At 40.1% G+C, this 19,186-nt stretch overlaps 1 protein-coding gene across 1 annotated transcript in view; it reads right to left on the bottom strand.

Moving 5' to 3' along the window:
• RYR3 (ryanodine receptor 3) overlaps window positions 1-18,801 on the bottom strand; it is a 777,114-nt gene extending 758,313 nt beyond the window's left edge. Inside the window, exon 1 of the mRNA XM_069097663.1 lies at window positions 18,345-18,801. Coding sequence (XP_068953764.1) covers window positions 18,345-18,392 — 48 coding nt within the window. The 5' untranslated portion in view covers window positions 18,393-18,801. The remainder of the gene's footprint in view (window positions 1-18,344) is intronic.
• Window positions 18,802-19,186: the final 385 nt, after the last annotated feature.

Genomic DNA, 19,186 nt, shown 5'->3' with positions numbered 1-19,186 from the left:
TTTCATATGCAATCATTTTTCTTCTTGCTTTTGCAGTTGAATGCACTGTTTTTGTTGACAGTTACTAAGTTTAGAATAAAAACACATGTGGCACCAGGGAAAACTGTTAACATCGAGACTGTGGATATTGGAGAACAAAACAAAAAGACAAAACAAAACAAAAAATGGCAGCGTAAAACTAATATGAATTATAGTGTAATGTGATGGATAGACAAAGGGGATGCAGTCCTTTGATCACAACACTCTGCTTTGCCTGGTTCCATCTCACGAGGTGGCTTAGGGAGCCTGCTTTCAGAAATGTGTGTTGGTGTGTAAGGGAAGATTCTATCCCTCTACTTCACAAGAAGTACAGGTATTCTGTGGCTATTTCTTATCTATTTACTGCTTAGTGAAGCTTACTGACTGGCCACTGCCTGGAAATTGAGGGTGTATGCAAACAGTCCTATGGAGGAGCTCCATCTTTTTCTCTTTCCTAGTGGTGATCAAGGGAAAAATTACTATAAGCTTTCAGGTACCCACAGCCTCCCTTCTCTATCTTTTTTTTTGGGGGAAGGCAATTGGGGTTAAGTAACTTGCCAAAAGTTACATGGCTAGTTTTTTTGTGTGTGGGTGTTAAGTGTCTCAGGCCAGAACCGAACTTGGGTCCTCCTGACTCCGGGGCCAGCGCCTTACTCACTGCGCCACCTAGCCGCCCCTTCCCTTCTCTATCTTGACTGACACATGGCCATAAAGATATGGCATTTGTGTTTCTTTGCTTCATGGTATTTTTTCTTCCCTGTTCTTAGGTGAATGAGTATCATAACGGAACAGACTAGGCTGTGACCTTGTGAGCATCAAAAGGTCAGAAGACTCACCTGATGGGAGTCTACTGCAGAGATTGCCATAGACTATTCTTTGTAGCTGCCCTGGGTGAAAAGCCAGTGCAGCCCTGAATGACCTAATTCAGCAATAATCTACTCAGTAGCATGTCCTACAGGAAAGGTGTGACATCTCCAGCTGCTGTGACACACCCAGAAGTGAACTTAGTAGGATAAATGTTTTGTAGCAACCACTTGGTGGTTTTAGCCCACCCTTCTCAGGGACTGGGGAGATAAAAGGGAAAGTGTGCCCTGGTTTTGGGGAGAGTGTTTAAACTTCTATTTTTGCTATAGCTTCTTAGTAAATATCCCTTTGTAAAAGCTAGTTGGTGTTAATTACTTATCAAGATATCAACTGGTTAAATGATACTGGGGAGATACTAAATGGCATTGGAAAATTATATTATAGCAATAATCACTGGTGATAATAAGAGGAAAATACCAGAATGTGAGCTTGATAGTTAATACCATTAGAAAGATACCCATGAATCATTAGGGCTACACCTAGAATTGTGAGAGGAGATGGAACAGCAGCCAAGTTCTGAGGACCCAACCTGAGAGTGGAATTGGGGTTGGGAGAATAAATTCAGATCATTGCTATGATAATCACTTATTTGACCTATTTATCATTTGTGCCTATCTGTAACACAAAAACAATTACATGTCATTAAATGTTAGATTAGCCTTGTTATAAGTTTTGAGAATAGGTGTAATACAAATATTTCTGTCTTCAATTAAATTAAAAAAGCATAAGCACTATGTTAGGCACTGAGGAAGGTATAAGGATTAAATAAAACATGGCATTTGGCCTTAGGGAGCTTAAAATTTTCACTCATACAACATAGTCTTCTGCTTATAACTTTAAAAACAGAGGGGAAATAAATGGTTGTTTTCAGTATCCAGCAATAAACAGAAATGCCCTTCTTCCTTGTTGAAAAAGGAACAAATTTTCAACTCTCTCTTTTTAGGTAAATCTTAATTTCTTACTAAGAGTCAGTATAGTATTGAAATTGGGAGGCCTGGGTCTATATGCTGCTGCACTAAAAACTCACTAGCTATATTATCATGAGCAAGACTTTTAACCTTTTAGAGCCCCAGTCTCTTCATCTGGAATACTTTTATGGCCTATCTTGCAGAATTGTATGGAAAGTGCTTTGCATACTTTAAAACCCATATAAATATAGATTATTAGGGACTTTCTCAGTTACTCAGTTGTTTATTCTGAATAACAAGGCAGAGACTACAGAATATGATCTCACTAGGCAAAAAACATCTCCTTTCCCAGCCTACAGGTCATGTGCCTAGAATCTAAAGTACCATCACAAGAAAAAACTCATGCTTTAAGTAGGTTAAGGCATAAAGTTCTCTGAGAAGGATAACATTTTTTAAATAAAAAGATTAATTAATGTGATTAACTCATCAATATCCCACACCACTAACGGAAAGACCTTGAGAGAAAGAGACACAGTTATTAATTCAAATACTAATATTCCATCCAAAAGCAACAGGTTTGAGAGGGAAAAGGATACAGAGAAAGCTCAGTGAGGTCATTATGGAATGTTCAAAGCAAGGAATAAAGATGGAACTCTTGATACAAGCATTATAGTGGTGTTTTCTTATTTTATTTTGTTAATAGGAATAGCTTTTAAAAATGTATCAAAACAAAAGCTTAATGTAGAGCATACTATATTTAATAAAAAAGACAGTGTAATAATGAAAAATAGGAAGCAACCTCAAAGCCCTGGGGTTGAAAATGGCTAAATCACCGGTGCTACATTGAACAGAATACTCAGTCTCACCATAAAGAATAACATATACAAACACCATGGAAGAATGGAAAGATCTATAGAAAAGAATGTAAAATGGAACTAGGATTATGTTACACTTATTGGTTTTAACTGTGCAAATAAACACATGCAGGAACATATACACAGATGAATATGTAATCTTAAGGATTAAAAGAGATATGTTAATTACTGAAAAGTCTCTATTTGTGTCTAAATGTATTTTACTGTAAAGTTGATTTAAAAAATACCCAGACAAAAAGGTGATTGCAGTGTACTCACCTTAGCAGATTTTAAAATATTCTGAAAAGTAGCATATGTTAATACTGTATGGTAGTAGATTGAATAGAGAAAAGTTGATCAATGAAGATGATAGTGTTTCCCACTCAAATTTGGCCATATTTAGGTTTTAAATTGACCATGGCCATAAATGTTGGCCCAGTGGGGTATGCATAATGTCCTTGTTATCCTTGTCTAAGTGGTTCTTATGTTTAGAAAAACACTGTATTCTTCCAAAAAAAATGCCTATTTGAAGGGCATTTTTGACAATTTATCCTATTATTTTTGCTGTGGAATATATCTAATGGTCTCTTTTTTGTCTTTGTAAAGGAGGCTCCTAGTTAAGTGACATAACTCTTGGGATTATGCCTGAGAAATAGGAAGAAGATGTGGCCATTGTATACAGGTACTACTTCTGTTTACCTGGCTCCCAATTGACATTTGCCTTCCATTTTCCTGACCACTTAGTTGTCCACAAAGACTAACTCAGGGCCTTCTCATTCCTCTCCTCTCTCATTTTACCCAGTCAAAAAAGCTCCAGTGAGTAATTTATATACCTGGTCATCTTGATATGTGAATACATAGCATCTGAGGTCCCCTTAAGACATGAGTCCCCAGAAAGCTACCCTAGATTTGAAGCACATTGTGGTTCAACATTCACTCAAATAATTTCCACTGACACATTTAATTTATATAGACAACATGTGAAAGCAAATGATATTCAGTCAAATAAGCAATTAGTTGAGAAAACCCAAGCTCTGCTTTAAAACCAACATTTCTATAGAGGTGATGCAATCTGTTTATAGTATGGAATGCAAAACAAGTGACAGTCAGTGGAATATATACAGTGAAGTAAATTCTCACATGTTATCACTGCCACTTACAGGAAAGCTAACCTAGTTGAAGCAATAAGGATCTCTGAAGAAGAAACAGGAGCTAGCATGTTTAAGTCAAACCAATACCACCACCTTTACCATCATCTGCCCTAAGACCCAAATAAAGTTAGCTCTTGTCCCCGAACACAAGAACCTTGGGAACGGCACTGCTCCCAAAACAACAGGTCCTGTTTCTACCCTGGACCACAAAGCCATCACCGAGGAGAGAAATCATTGTAGAACAGGGTCCTTCTTCACTACCACCAATGCCAACTATTGATCGACTGTCATTGATAAGCAGATATGCTCAAGAACCCTAGGAGAATCAGCATCCCCTCCTGGCTCACAGAGCATCTGTCCTGCTTCCAGCCCAATCCTTACAGACATCTTCCTGGGGAGCAATCCTCACGGAGATGCAACTTGGGGACTGTTCTGCTGGTGCTACAGCCATAGCTACTGAATACCCCAGAAAAGAGCATTCTTGTCACCAAAGTCCTTGGCACTTTCAAATGATTCAGTAACAAGACATGGATCTGACTGCATTAGTAGAAACGCCATCAAAGTTAATGAATTGCCATCTGCTTTGCCACAGCATACTAAGGACAGCAGGACCTTCCCATCTGCCTTGCAGCTGGAACTTCCTATGTGTTCTCTCCCCCATGAGAATGTGAGCTCTTTGAGACTAGAGACTATCTTCCTTTCATATTTGATTTGCAAGCGTTTAGCATATAATGCTTTGCATAGAGTAAGGACTTAGTAAATGCTTTTTTCATAGATTCATCCACTCACAGGAGTAGGAGGGAACACACGTCAGGAACACACATGATCACAAGGACATGCACTCATCTAGAAAGTACACAGGAAGGTAACGTGTGACCAGAGGAACATGATTGGCCAGGGCACTTTGTGTTTCTTGTCATTGTGGATATATTGATATTCTCTACTGATGTCATTGGGCTGCTCTCTAGTTTTTGCTGACCCACATTTCTGCTTGGCTGCCCACTGCTTACTCTCTTCCCTCCCAGCAACCCACCCATTACCAACCACTTTGAAACATGGTCTCTGAACTGCTACTGCTATTTGCTGCCATCTGCTGTTCTTAAGGTGTAACGCAACTTCTTTGCTAACTGATACTGCTCTCTGCTGTCACCTGCTGGTCTTAACTTTTTTAATGTAGTTTCTTCCTTCTAATGGCAGGATTCTGGCAGCTGTTTTTTTTTTTTTTTTTAGCTCTTTTGTGGTGCTTTCCACAGCCAGCTGCACCCAGCCAGCTAGATATAGAAAATTTCAGTTACCTTTAAATCTCTTTTGAACCACTCTTCCCTTGTTGTCACTAAGACTTTCTCAGTAAAAACTTTCAGCTGAGTTATGATTTGAAATTCCTGTTAACTCCAATCATGCCCTCAGTTTGCCACCTTGAGTACTTTTCAAATAATCTCAGGGACTCTAATCAGTAAAACTGCAAATGAGCTGGGATAAGGAGCTTCTATTCATCTTCCATAATTTGCTCCTTCCATGCAAACTTAGGAGAAAGGCTAAAAGAGGCAAGATTGAGCTGAAGATGCTACTGACCTACAGTTGCTGCTGTCTGTCTGCTCCTTTCTCCCAGAAACCCAAATCTCTATACTTCGTACATAATTTCACGTCCAGTGCCTTAGAGAAAAAAAAATCTGACATGGAAGATGGCTATCATGGCCCCTCTAAACACTCTTTTCTTCAGTTAATTTTCACAAATGGCATATTTTCTAGACCTTTCACCAAACTAGTTTCTATCTTCTAGGTATACTCCAACTTGTCAATTGTCCTTTCCAAAATGTAGTGCTCAGAGAAGAGCACAAAAGTACAGGTATCATTTCTTTTCTTCTAGATACTAAACTTCTATTCAGCCTAAAGTAATAACAGATATTTTTTTTTTGGGGGGGGGGGTTTACCATGTCATACTATTGACTCATTCTGAACTTATAATCCACGAAAATCCTTAGGCCTTTTGTATAAAGGATTTTGTACTTTATTGACTTGTCCTGCTGGCCAATTATCATTAATCTGTTATTTTAATGAAAACATATTGATATTTTTGATACACAGATATGTACAAGATATAGATATATTTTGCTTTGAGATTGCCTACATTTCTTTCTATATTTTCTCCCTTCTCCTTCAAGTAACATAAGACAAAGCCCTCCCATATAACAAAATTTTTAAAAGAGGAGTAAAAGAAAAAGAAGATGAAGAAAATCAAGTCCAACATTATCTTTGGCGAAAAGTTTGGTAATGATTTTCCAATTGTTTAGCTGTTTTTTATATATTATTTTAGTCATTGTTTATATTGTTTTCCTGGTTTTGCTAATTTAATTTTGCATCTATTTATATGTCTTCTCAAGCTTCTCTATGTTCATCACATTCATTATGTCTTATAGAACACTCATATTCCATTACATGCATATACCACAATTTACTTAGTCATCCCCTAGTAAATGGATCCCTATGTTGCTTCTAATTTGTTGCTATTACAAAAAAAAATGCAGGTATAAATATTTTTGTGTACATGGAGCCTTTCTTTCTGTCACTGACCTCTTTGAGTTTATAAACTTAACAATGAAATCTTTGGGTCATTTTATTTATGTAATTTAAAACTGCTTTCCAGAATAATTGTTCCAAACCACAGTTCTACCAACAATGAATTTGTGTGCCTGTCTTTTTATATAGCTTCTAACACTGAGGATTCCCATCTTCTGTTATATTTGCCCACTTGTGTAATGAGCTGAAATATCAGTGCTGTTTTGCTTTACATTTCTATTATTAATAATTTGAAGCATTCTTTCATGTAGTTATTAGTAGTCTGCAATCCTCCTTTAAAAATGGTTTCTTCCTCTATTTTCACTATTTATCCACTGATAAATGGCTTTTGATCTTGCATATTTCTGTTATTTATATGTCTTGGATACAAAACCCTTACCTAAAAAAATGTGATGGAAAGGTTTTTTTCCCATTTAATTACTTCCCTTATTATTCTAGGTGCATTAATTACTTTTATCCAAAAGCTTTTTGGTTTAATGTAATCAATGTTATCCATTTTATGTTTTGTAATCACCTCTGTGGCTTTTTAAGTTAAAAATTCACTCCCTACCTATAGTTATAAAAGTTATATGATCTGCTTCTCTTCTAATTTTTTATGGTATAATGTTCACCATATTAATTTATTGTGAAATATGTTGTAAGATGTTGTTTTAAGCTTAATTTTTGATAGACTGTTTTCTACTTTTCCAAATTCTTAGCAAATAGGAAGTTCTTTTCTAGGTAATTTATTTTGAAGTTTATTGAAGTTATTAAGCTTAATTATTTCTTATTGTTCCTTGTCTAGTATTTCTATTGATCTACTTTTCTATTTTTTAAATGAATGACAAATTGTTTTGATGATTGCTATTTTATAATATAGCTTGAAGACTGTAAGTGCCATTCTCCCTTAATTCTTACTTTTGTTTATTATTTCCCTCTTTATTCTAGGTTTTCTTTCTACAAATGAATTTATCAAGTCTAGTTCTGAAAAGTATCCCTTTGGTATTTTGACTGACTCTGCAAAGTCTACTCTACTATCAAAGAATTTCTGGTCTAGAGTTGGAAAAGCATAGCTTGACACCAAAGGATATTGTGGTATAGAGGAAAGAGGGCTGTGCCTAGAGTAAGGAAGGTCTAGATGGAAACAACAGCTCTGACACTTAGCAGTAACGTAAAGCGAGAAAGTCACTTCCCCTCTATGAGTTCATCTATAAAATGGAGACAATAATACCCCCAGTACCTACCACTAAAGGTTTCTATAAGCTTCAAATTAGATGATGATGTAAAAACCTTTTCCCAAAGTAAAGCACTCTATCAATGTCAGTTATTATTACTGTTGAGGTAAAGGTTGAAGATCTTAAAGTTCTTTGAGACCATAAGCTCCACAAGCAATAACAGATATTTTCCATTAATTATTTTTGTGACCTTAGCCATGTGACTTAACATCTTTGAGTTTAATAAGACTATGGACCAGATTGTCTTCTCCTTTGATATTCTAGAGTTCTTTGATTCTGCTCCACAGCAATCAAGGGAGGTAATATTCCCTTACACCACTCTCCCATTGGATATGGTTTCTTTACTGTTCCCTGAACAGCTGTGCATATTCCCTCTCCTCAGTTCACTGCTACCTTCTGGGATATCCACTCTACTTCTCTCCCCCTGTCCAGGTCTTATCTTTCCTTCAGCTCTCAACTTAAGTCCCATCTCAACTGTGAGACTTTCCCTAACCATTCAGTCCAAACTATCACTGAGCCCCTGTAGCCATAAGAAAGTCTATAGTGATCATTTGGTTATTCGTATTATCCATATAAGGTTGGCTCTAGGTCTTAACTTGACATTTCTTATCCAAGAAGTGTCAGTGGAATAGATAATGGATAGGAAATTAGAACTAGTCAGGAGACCTGGGTTTGAATTCTGCCTAACATATTTACAAGCTATATAATAATGTGCAAATTATTTAATCTTTTGGAATCTCAGTTTTTCAATCTGTAAAAATGGGCAAAATAATACTTTACTATCCAGTTTAGATGGTTAGTGTTAGTCTGTAAAAAGCCACACCAATGTGAATTATTACGATCATGTTCTGTGTCTCCAACAATGAAAGCTGCATCTTCCCTTCCACTACCAGTGTAATATACCATACCCACTCACCTCCCAAACACCATGTACCCTAGGGCTCTGGAGTTCTACTGCTGCCCTTTATCATTTGAAAACTCTAAGTCTGGAGTCATTGTTTTACTTGCTAGCACAAAGATATAAATTCTGTTTAACTTAAATCTCAGTTGAACTTCTGTAGAAATTTATAAGCCATTCTAAAAAGGTGCTAAAAGGTTATTCATACTCAATAGATTTTGGTGGTGATATTTATTATTGCTTCCAAAAGAAGGTCTCCAAAGAGTTGGGTAAATTCTCTATGGAGTATCTATAAAAAAGTTCATACAAGAATCCTGTAAGATGAAAAGGCATAGATGAGCCACTCCCAGGAAAGGAGCATAGATAAGATCACAAATCTATCCAAGTATGTTATTTGTTAAGCCCAGTCCAATAGTAACTCTGCCTTGTCATCTCAAACACTACGACAATAGAGCATTCATCCAAGGGCATTGTGGAGATGATGAATTTAAAGTATTTTGCAAATCTATAAATGTAAGCTATTGTTGCTACTGTTGTTAATGAGAGGCAGCATGGTATAGTGGACAAAGAGCTCACCTTGTACCTTGTAATTAGCAAGACCTGAATTTATGGTCTGCTTCTGCTACATGATGGTGTGTGACCCTGGACAAAGTACTTAAATTCGCAAATCTCTAAGATTCCAAGTTCTGGAGAAGGTGCCATTCTGAATTGGTAGAGGAAGTCTCTCACCCAGAGTTCTATCCATTGATGAAATTTCAGGGGTGTGTGTGTGTTTGAGGCAACGGGGGAGGGGGGATTAAGTGACTTGCCCAGAGTCACAGAGCTAGTAAGTATCTGAGGACGGATTTGAATTCAGATCCTCCTGACTTCAGGGCCAGTGTTCTATCCACTGGGCCACCTAGCAGCCTAGGTTTTTTTTTTTTTAAATAAGATATTATATCAATCAATCAATGGATATTTATTAAACTCATTTTCTGGGCATTATGCTGAGTACTAGGGATCAAAGAAAAGGCAAAAACAGTTCTTGCTCTCAAGGATCTTACATTCTAACGGGGGAGTGGGGACAACATGTAAATAGGAGCGGAGTACAGAGGTGACAGAGGAGGTGACACTGGAAGCTGGAGACTTTAGGAAAGGCCTCTGGGAGAAAGTGATGCTTGAGCTGAATCTTAAAGGAAACCAAGTATTCTTGGATTCAAAGACTGAGGACAAGAAAATAAGCCTGATCCTATTAAAAGGAAGTAAACATTTATGGATTCATTTTTTCCCTTCACCCAATAAATATTTATTGTGAATCTATTATATGAGGTGCTATTAAGAGATCGCATATTAAGATTATGTCAAACAGCTGTTGTTCCCAAAAATGTTAGGCTCTATTGCTGATAATGTGGAAGTTTAAGGATCTCAGGCAACTCTAGTCAGATATAATTCCAGAGCATTCAGTCATCCTCTCAGGGGCCTTCCATCTCTTAGAAGAGAGTAACCATCACAAATAGCATTGCATGCAGGGGTGGGGAAGCTGCAGGCTCGAGGCTGCATGTGGCCCTTGAAGTCCTCAAGTGCAGCCTAACAAAGGACCACACTTGAGGACCTTGAGGACCATGTGTGGCTGCGAGCACGCAACTTTTCCACGCCTATTAGGATATACACAAGGGTTACACTGAGCCACATATACCTGCTGATTTTGGCTTAGGGTCTTGTGTTCGGTTCAGTGTGGCCAAACGGGGCTATACATTCCCAAAGAGGTTTTTTTTTTTTAATTTACAGTCTGGATCAGAGCCATGACACAGGGTACAAGAGATCAATCAAAACTTTTTTTACATTGTGAATATTTAAATGCACATGACAGAGAACTCTCTCTTTCTTCCTGGTGTTTCTCTGCATTCTGAACCTTCAGAGAACACAGCATTATCAAAAAGTATCAAATGCTGTTTATATGCCAGTCACAGGGTTAAGCATTGGAGTTACAAAGAAAAATCACAGACTGCCCTTGCCCTCAAGGAGCTTAAAGAGAGTTTTTATATACATACATTTAAACATACATACATATTTAAAGAGAGTTTTATATACATACATACATACTATGTATGTGTGTACATACACACATATAAATCAAAGCATACAAAATGACATCAGTAGACAAGCAAAGGGATTATAGGTCTAAATTTTTAATTTCCTGTATGTTGAGGAAAGATTCTACTACCCAGTCTCTCTGTAACCTCTCTTTGTTGGGCTGCAGAGTTCAAGGTTCTGGTGCTGACTTTAGAAGGGATGTTTTTGTGATCTTAAAAGTTCACCTCAGGGAAAGCAAAGAAATCCTAGTACTTTAGCTTTTGTCTTCATGTTAAACTGCCTCTTAGGGAAGAGGGAGACCTTTTTTTGCCCCCTTAAGGCTGTCTCTGATTCAGTATTTTTTTTTTAAAGCAATCGGGGTTAAGTAACTTGCTCAAGGTTACCCAGCCAGTTATTTCTGGGTGTGGTGCTAAGTATCTGAGCCCGGATTCCATCCCAGGTCATCCCAACTCTGGGGCTGGTACTCTTACTCACTGAGCCACCTGGACGCCCCTTGAATTTTTTAAAAAAGTCAACCACAAATAATATCTGATTTAGTTGATAAAGTTTTCTTCATTAGGCCTTCAGTGAAGCTGCCTCTCTTCTCTGTCTAGCTCATATCTTTTTTTCTTAGAGCATATATAGGTAAAATTGAAATTGTTTACACACGCTAGTAACCCAGTGTTCTTACACAGTTTCTGGCCTGCTCAATGTCCTACCCACCCCACCACTTCAATGCCTACCTCATTCATTCAGTCATTCATTCATTTAACATTTATTAAGCATCTATTATATGCCCCTTACCTATGAACTATGCTAGGGGCTACTTTTCTCAGTAACATCCCTCTAGCCCCCATATTTCCTTTAAAATACATACATGTATCAAAGATCTCGGAGCAGGGAACTGGTTTATGTCTGCTCCTAATGGGACTTCTGAAGACAATGCCTTAAATCCCAAAGCAGTGGAAAAGACATTTGGGGACTGATTAGAAGCCTCTTGCCATTTTTATCAGTCTAGCCTCCAACTACTAGGACCCCATCAAGTTTGGGGCTACATTACTCATTTAACCATTGCTGAGCTCAATAGGAGACATAATCCCTTATCCTTGTCTATAAAGTTCTGTATAAATTTAAGAATCCTAGAGCTAGAGCTGAAAGGGTCCTCAGAAACCACCCAGTCCAGTCCCTTCATCTGTGTCCTACTCTTCATGACTCCATTTGTTATTCTCTTGACAAAGATTCTGGAATGGGTTTCCATTTCTTTCCCCAGCTCATTTTATAGATAAGGAAACTGAGGGTTAAGTGATTTGCCCAGGGTCACACAGCTAGTGTCTGAGGTCAGGTTTGAACTCAGGTCTTTCTGACTCTAGGCCTAGCATTCTATCCACTGCACCACCTAGCTGCCCATCTTTACAGATAAGAGAATTGGAGTCTAGGCAGGTTAAGTAACTTAAGTAACTTGAAGCTCACACAGGTTAGCAAAATATCACTGTGGGGAGAAGAAGAATTTGAGCCCTAGTCTCCCAAAGCCAGATCACTTTCCACTTTATCCCAATCCCAAGCCAGGACTATTCTGCCTCTGTTATAATCATTGCTGAAAGTCACCAGGCAGCAGGCACTTTGCAGTTCAGTACCTGAATCTCTTCTATGCAGGAGTGTAGTGTGAGCTAGAGAACAGAGTTCGCATGGCAAAGGGAGTGTTAGTTCCTTTGTTTTTGAGTGTTGCATAATCAGCTGGAGCTAAGCTGATCTGCCCTTTATTTTCTAACAATTCTGAAGCATAAATGACATTGAGCAAATAAAAGATCCTGGCTGCCCAAGCAGTTCAACCCCATAGTGAGACTAAGGCTAAGGTGCCAGCATTTTTTTTTTCTTCTCTCTAAGGTGGAGAGGTGCTGCGGTGGCAAAACCCACTGGACCAAAGGAAACTGCAGGAAGAAGATTGAATTCAGCTAGAGCCCAGAAGACTTAACTGGCCTCCCTGGTGACACCTGGCATACTACAGGTGGGTGCATTTGTACTGCAGTCTCAGCATTGGCGATGTTCCCCTAGCACATTGCCACCACCCTTATCCAGGTCTTGCTGAAAGACACCTTTGAAAGGATCTGACATATCAGGTGCATTCCCCTACCCAGAGAGCACTGATCCTGGCTGAAGCAGCAAAAGCCCAGTTGGGCTTCAATTTCCACATCTATAAAATAAGGGGAGGACTGGATGAAATGATGTCTAAGGTCCCCTGTGGTGATAGATCTAAGATTCTATAATTTTTTGGTCCCAAGTAAGGTTACCTGAGGAGAACAAGGAATGAGGTGTAGAACCTCAAGATACAGGGGTAGACACCATCTGACAGAGAGATGATGGATTCAATGAGCAAAATGAGACATATTTTTGTACATGAACAATGTGGGAATGTGTTTTGCTTGACTATGCAAATTTTTTGCAAGTTTTTTTTTATTTTTGTTTTAAATTTGAAGCTAGGTGGGAGGGAGAGAAAATAAATGCTTGTTAATGAAAAAAATAAAATAAAACAAAAAATTTTTTAAAGAGACAATGGTAGAAGGCAGAGAAGGGGTTGTTTTAATAAGGAATTTTGTAAAAAGAACCAGTATTCTTGAAGTGTAGGGACTTTTTATAGTTTTCTGTGAGGGGGAGAGAATGCGAACAATGACCAAGCTTAGAAACCAAGGCACCTAAGCCTGTCAACAGAAAGCCATTTGAGTAGTCTAGAAGGCCTTGAAATTAATTATAAATGAATATAGGGATTTATTAAAAAAAATTGTTTTTAAAACACTCAACCAAAAATTATTTGAACAGTAAGTTTGGAAGAAAACAGTTTCTGAAATAATATGAAATGTTAGTTTATGAAGAGAAGCACACATAAAATATAGAGAAAATACACAAATAATAGTTTACATTTCTTGTGAAATTATATATATACATACACCTTGTGAAATTATCAATTGTTATCAATTTCAAAATTGTTATCCCCATTTTACAAATAATAAGGATTAAATGTGTCTTTCTCACCATCAGTTAGCTAGTATTTGATTAGAGAAAAACAAAAAAAAACTGTTTATGAACAAGTTTGTCAAGTTATACATCAAAGGAAAATACTCTCAGACTTTGTTAGCTTCTCCCTTCCCTTACTATATTTCAACCTCAGAACTACCCTGAAAATCTTTGTTAAGCACACATGTTCATTATTACTATATTCAATAATCATATCTGCAAGGAATTAAAGATTATTTGCAAGGAACTGAAGACTATTTGCAATCAAATATTTTATGTTTAATAATAAATATTGGCATTAAGGTTAATGCGTGGGGAAAATAAAAGGACCTCATTTGACTGCAAACCAATTTTCTGGTGCAATTTCCTGCACAGTTGGCTAAAAACACAGCCCAAGTCTTTTCCAAGTTAGATGGCTTTTACCACCATCTTCTCCCTGGAGCTCTGCAGCTTCCAAATACGCCCTTTTGCTGATGTGCAGCTTAACAAAACTATGAGTTATCACCCTCTTATGTGCTGCTGAGGTGGCCTTTTCCACCTTAAGTTTAAAATAAAGACCTAGTAAAGATTGGCATGTGACCCTCCCTTGTAGGGCATTTCATTATGAAGAGTGAAAGGTTGGGTGTTCCGTAAGGCACAGTGCTTTGATTGGCCAGAATCTGAGCTCAGATAGTTCTATTTGATAGGCTAAGGGAGACAGGACTGAGAAGCAAGATATGACCTTGGGGTCCTTAGAGGGCAGGCAGATTTAGTACTTTCTTAAACCATCAAAGTCTAATCTAGGGAAGCAAGAAAGTCATCAGCCTTCCTCCTGCACCAAGCACTGGACTGTATATCAGGAGGTCTGCATTGTAATTCCAACTCTCATCACAACTCAGCTAAACTGATTCTGGGTTACAAGTACCCCAGTGCCTCTGTGATTTGAAGATTTCATTGCTCCTGTTTCCCCTCCTCTCCTTCAACAACCCCTTACCTCTGGGAGGAACAGCTGCTGAAAGCATTATGCCAGCAAATTGCAGGTGTTATTAAAATGGGCTGTGTTGAGTGAAAAGCAAGAATTTCTCTTTGCATTTCCAAGTGAAAAACCTCCATCACTCCTACCTGGAAGGAGGCAGACAGGTTCAGTGCTCTTATTGGAACTACTAGATTCAAACCTGAGACTCCTCTTGCTACACTGGGAGCAAAAGGACAAGGTAACGAAATTTCCTCACAAGCATCTCAATTCCTAAAGTCCACAATCTTTTCACTGTTAACTACAAATCAGGAACAGGTGATAGACTGAAGAGAGGTTTGTATTAAGTTTGGACACCCACTAAGCTTTAATTGAAATTAATTTTGATATCCTGCCTTGGTTCCATTGTTGGTCCTTGTAATTTTGGGGCTGAGCAAGGTTGGTTGTTAAAAACCAAAACAGAAGCCTTTAATTCTGGTCGGTGTGGATGCTGCAGTCTGAGAAAAAAAAAAAGCCACAGGGGGAAAAATCATCTTCTGCTTTCTGGCACTCTCTAAATATAATGCGGTGCCAGCTCCTGAACTAACTGTCTGAGATGGGGCAATTGCCACTCTTCTCACCATAAGTTCTGACTCTCAGGTTGGCTGCTGCCAGGTTTATCTATCTGCTTCTGAGCAGCTTTCAAGTTACGTCAATGACACTGCATACGTCAGTGAGAACAGTCGGAAGGGGAGAGGGAGCACCATGGACCAAAGTGGCAGGAGGGAGAAATTAAGTGGGTTTTTTCTTTTTTGTTTCAAATATGAAGGGCATTAGCTTCCCTTCTCTCTTTTTGACTGGTATGGATGCCTGCTGTCACTTTCAGAAGACCAAAAGAAGGGAGACATGTTCATGTGTGTGTTTTCTATATGTGTGTGTATGTGTGTGTACATATATATAATTTTCTGGCTTAAGTGTTGAGACGTAGAAAAATATAATTCCTGCAGCCTTTCGAGGCTTCCAAAGTTAGTGTTAGGATCTGCTTGTAATTCACTACAGGGTGAGCTTAGAATTTTTCATGGCACAGAGTCAAGCGAAACATTATTGCCCAGCACATTGTGTCCTGCCCATTCACTTCTAAAATTCAGCCCTCCCCCACCACATGGTAAGCCTGTAACATGATTCTAGTCTATCTCACTCCAGGGATAGCTTTAGACACTATCATTTTCATCATTGTGATCATAATCATCACCACCATCACTATCAGCATCAACATCAAACAGAATTTATAAAGGGTTCTCCTGAATATGGAACTGTTGCAGTACTGAAGGACAGAACTGAGATGGCCACTGTCTCTGCCCTTCAGAAGGGAGATTTCTAAAAGTCACATTTGGAAAAAGGTGATTTCCACCTTTAGGATCAAGTAACCAGCATCTAATCGAAGCAGTGAGGAATGTTGCTTGGTCAAAGAGGTAATATCTGGCCAAAATGCCTTTAAAAGATATTATTTTAGGGAAGGTTATTAATGCCCCAGGGTAAAAATGGGGTGAGAGTGTTAATAATGTTCTACCTTCATTGACCCAGTTATCACCAAATGATGTGAGTCCATGTTCTTAAATTACAATCTCAGGATACTCCAGAGATCCCTAACATTCCTATGGTCAATGAGCTGAAAGTCAGAAAGACTTACAGAGATTAAATGTTTGTGGTTATCTAGATTTAAAAATCACTTTGCCTTGTGCATACATAAAGAGAGAGAATGACTTAAGGGACTAAGTTTAGACACTCCCAGTCCTCAATCCAGGGCATTCTTAAGACTAAGTTCCTAAGGAGCAAAGAATTTGTCTCCTTTCATTACTCTGCAGAGTATCCATCATGATACTCTACTCCATAGGGAACTTAATAAATATTAAGTGATAACAACTGCCAGTGACTTGCTGTATGAGCCTGGTTAAGTCATTTGACCTCTTCTGTGTTTCAGTTTCCTCATCTTCAATTTTCTCCCTGTGATCCAAAGATGAAGATATAGACCTACCTCAAAGAATCTCTGGAGAGAATACTTAATAATTTGCAATACATTTCTAATGATTCCAGAAGGGGAAAAGATGTAACCACCACACAGATGCTACAATTAAAAGTGATATACTTCCCTATAGCCTTTAACCAATTATCTCTTTAACTACCACTAAGATGCACCAATCTCTACGGTGAGCTTTGGCTGCAGATGAATAGAGTACAGCAATACTGCCTGACAGCTTTGGAAAGTCACTGAAGGTGGTGGTTGAGGCCAAGGGAGAAATGAAAGGTGGAGATTTCAAAAATGCAGATATTATCCCACTGAAAATCAATCTCTGTTAAAGCTCTGGCTCCTCAGAGCCATCCATCCATTCAGCATTGACCCCAGCAGAAAGGAGGGAAGTCCTTACACACTACTAGTGACCAGAAAAAGTATTAAATCACTACTTTTCCTGGTCACTAGTCCAGTTTAGGTGGAATATATATAAACCACTGGTTGTACTACTTTTTTCTATAGGATCCCAGGGGACAGACACCTTTGAGAAAGAAAACAAAAAGATTTTATGAGTGCTCTTATGGTTTGAAAGGATATTGAGAGTCTCAACTATGTGTTTGGAGGGCAAGAAAATCTTAGCGCAAGTGATACGGGACATAGGAGTGTGGGATCCAGCTTTGGCACCTTTAACATCCTAAGGAATCAGAAAGCTACTCCAGGACGTTAGGTCAAAATGATTTTTCAGTCTTTTTAAGACAAAGCCCTGAGAGGCACTGGTGAAGGGAGAGAAAGCATATGGAAGCTTGGTCTATGAATGACTAAAAAAACAGAGGATAGCTGAAAGTAGAAACCCTGGTCAGCCGTCTTTCGGGGAGATCAGTTGGATAGTAGAGGCTTAGTTAGAGGGGAGGCTCATCCTAATTCCTGGATCCAGTTAGAGGATACAGAAGCTCCTGCCCTCTTACCCCCATCGCTAATGCAAGGAGTCTCTGGATTTCCTCCTACACCAACTTCTGGGAGACAAGGGTTAGGTAGATGCCAAAGCCATTTGTTCCCTTCTCCTGCGAATTAGAGCACAGAAGCACTCTCAGGCACCAGGGAGATGACGTGGGGTAACACGGAGCTCAACCCGGGGACTATCCCGAGTTCACAGGACCCTGGGAAGGCAGAGAGACAGGAATGTACTTCTCTCTTTAGGTCTCAGTACCTAAGTTAACAAAACAGCAACCACCAGCTTGAGGCGATTGCCCTGAGAACTTGCTCACTTTCAGTACCAGAGGAAGAGGTATCTGTACCTCTTTTTCCTGTCTCAGCCGTGGTGCCTCCAACCTGCCCCATCCGCCCGCTGGCACAGCTAGCGCGTCCCCAGTTTGCACAGTGTCCCCGTTTGACGAGACAAAGCTGAAGGAAATGGGGGGGGGGTAGCAGGAGATGAAAAAATGGGTGGTAAAGGCAAGGGTGGAGTCCTCCCTCCCCTACCTGCTTCAGGCCATGCCTGGGCAAAAGCTGTCAGGAAGTTTGGCCAGTCCATGGTTTTTAATCCAAGTATCAAGTTGACCGAATAAACTGGCAGTTTAGCATTGGGGTAAGGGGAGGAGGTTCATTAAAATGTTGCAAATGAGGGATGTCCCCCCCGGGATGCCCCCCCTCCCCCCGCCCATGATTCAACCCTCAGTGTCTCCGGGTCAGGCTAGCCACTTCTTCCCTGCACCCTGAGGGTGCGGATAAAGCGCTGGGCACCACGGCGGGAGCAGGAAAACACAGCTCAGACTCTCCTCCCGGGGTTCTCCAAACCCCAAATCCCGTCTCTGACCCCACCAATCTCTTCCCACCCTAGTCAGTTCTGCTGTTACTCACAGTCCGCAGGAACTGGATCTCATCCTCTCCTTCTCCCCCTTCGGCCATGGTTCTCAAGGCGCTGGCGGTGCCCCAGCTTCCAGCGCCTTTGCTTCCCCCGGCAGCAGCTCGATGTGCGCTCCTGCTCCTCTCTCCTTCCCTACCTCTCCACCTTCCTTCTCCTTCTCTTTCTTCTCTACCTCCTCCTCCTCCTCTTCCTCCCTCCTCTTCCTGGCTCAGCCTCAGAAGCACCGAGCTAATCCTCGACCATATAGGGAGCCTGGGCTAACACTCCACTGCACTGCAGAGCGCCAGCCAGCCAACCCACCCACCAACCCCCCTCTGCTTTTCTAAAGCCAACTGCCTGCGCAGCCGACCCCTGGCCCCTCCGCCAAGAGCGCAGCGTCCTGCGCCCAGAGCGGGTGGGGGAGCAGCTGGGGGTCAGTAGCTGGGAAATGCCTCCCCTACACCACACATATGCACCCACGCGCGCACGGGGGCGCGCAAACACACACACACACACACACACGCGCGAACACACACACGCACACACACACACTCAGGAGCTCACGACTCTCCCTACTTCAAGTCTCCGAGTCAATAACAATGGCTAGTTCCGGTGCACCCGGGTGAGACTAGGGAATACCCATGGGGTTCATTTTTATTTTTCATTTTTATTCATTTTAGTATTCAGACTCATATTCCTGCTGCCCCACTGCTGTTTTAGTCCTCCCCCACCTCCCAGGGGTTCTTTCTATAGCTTAAGCGGAAGACCCTAGAGCCCGACCCATTCCTAAACCCCCCTGCACACCCCCCCACACACAGCGTGCCCCTCTCCGCCCCCCCCTTCCACGATCCACTCC

The sequence above is a fragment of the Petaurus breviceps genome, unplaced genomic scaffold (assembly GCF_028583685.1).
Source record: "Petaurus breviceps papuanus isolate PSGF00001 unplaced genomic scaffold, PetGlider_PUasm1.0 37, whole genome shotgun sequence".
NCBI classification, from domain to species: Eukaryota; Metazoa; Chordata; class Mammalia; order Diprotodontia; family Petauridae; genus Petaurus; species Petaurus breviceps.
Note: the sequence above shows the minus strand (reverse complement) of the source record. Positions and strands in the feature narration are given on the sequence as shown.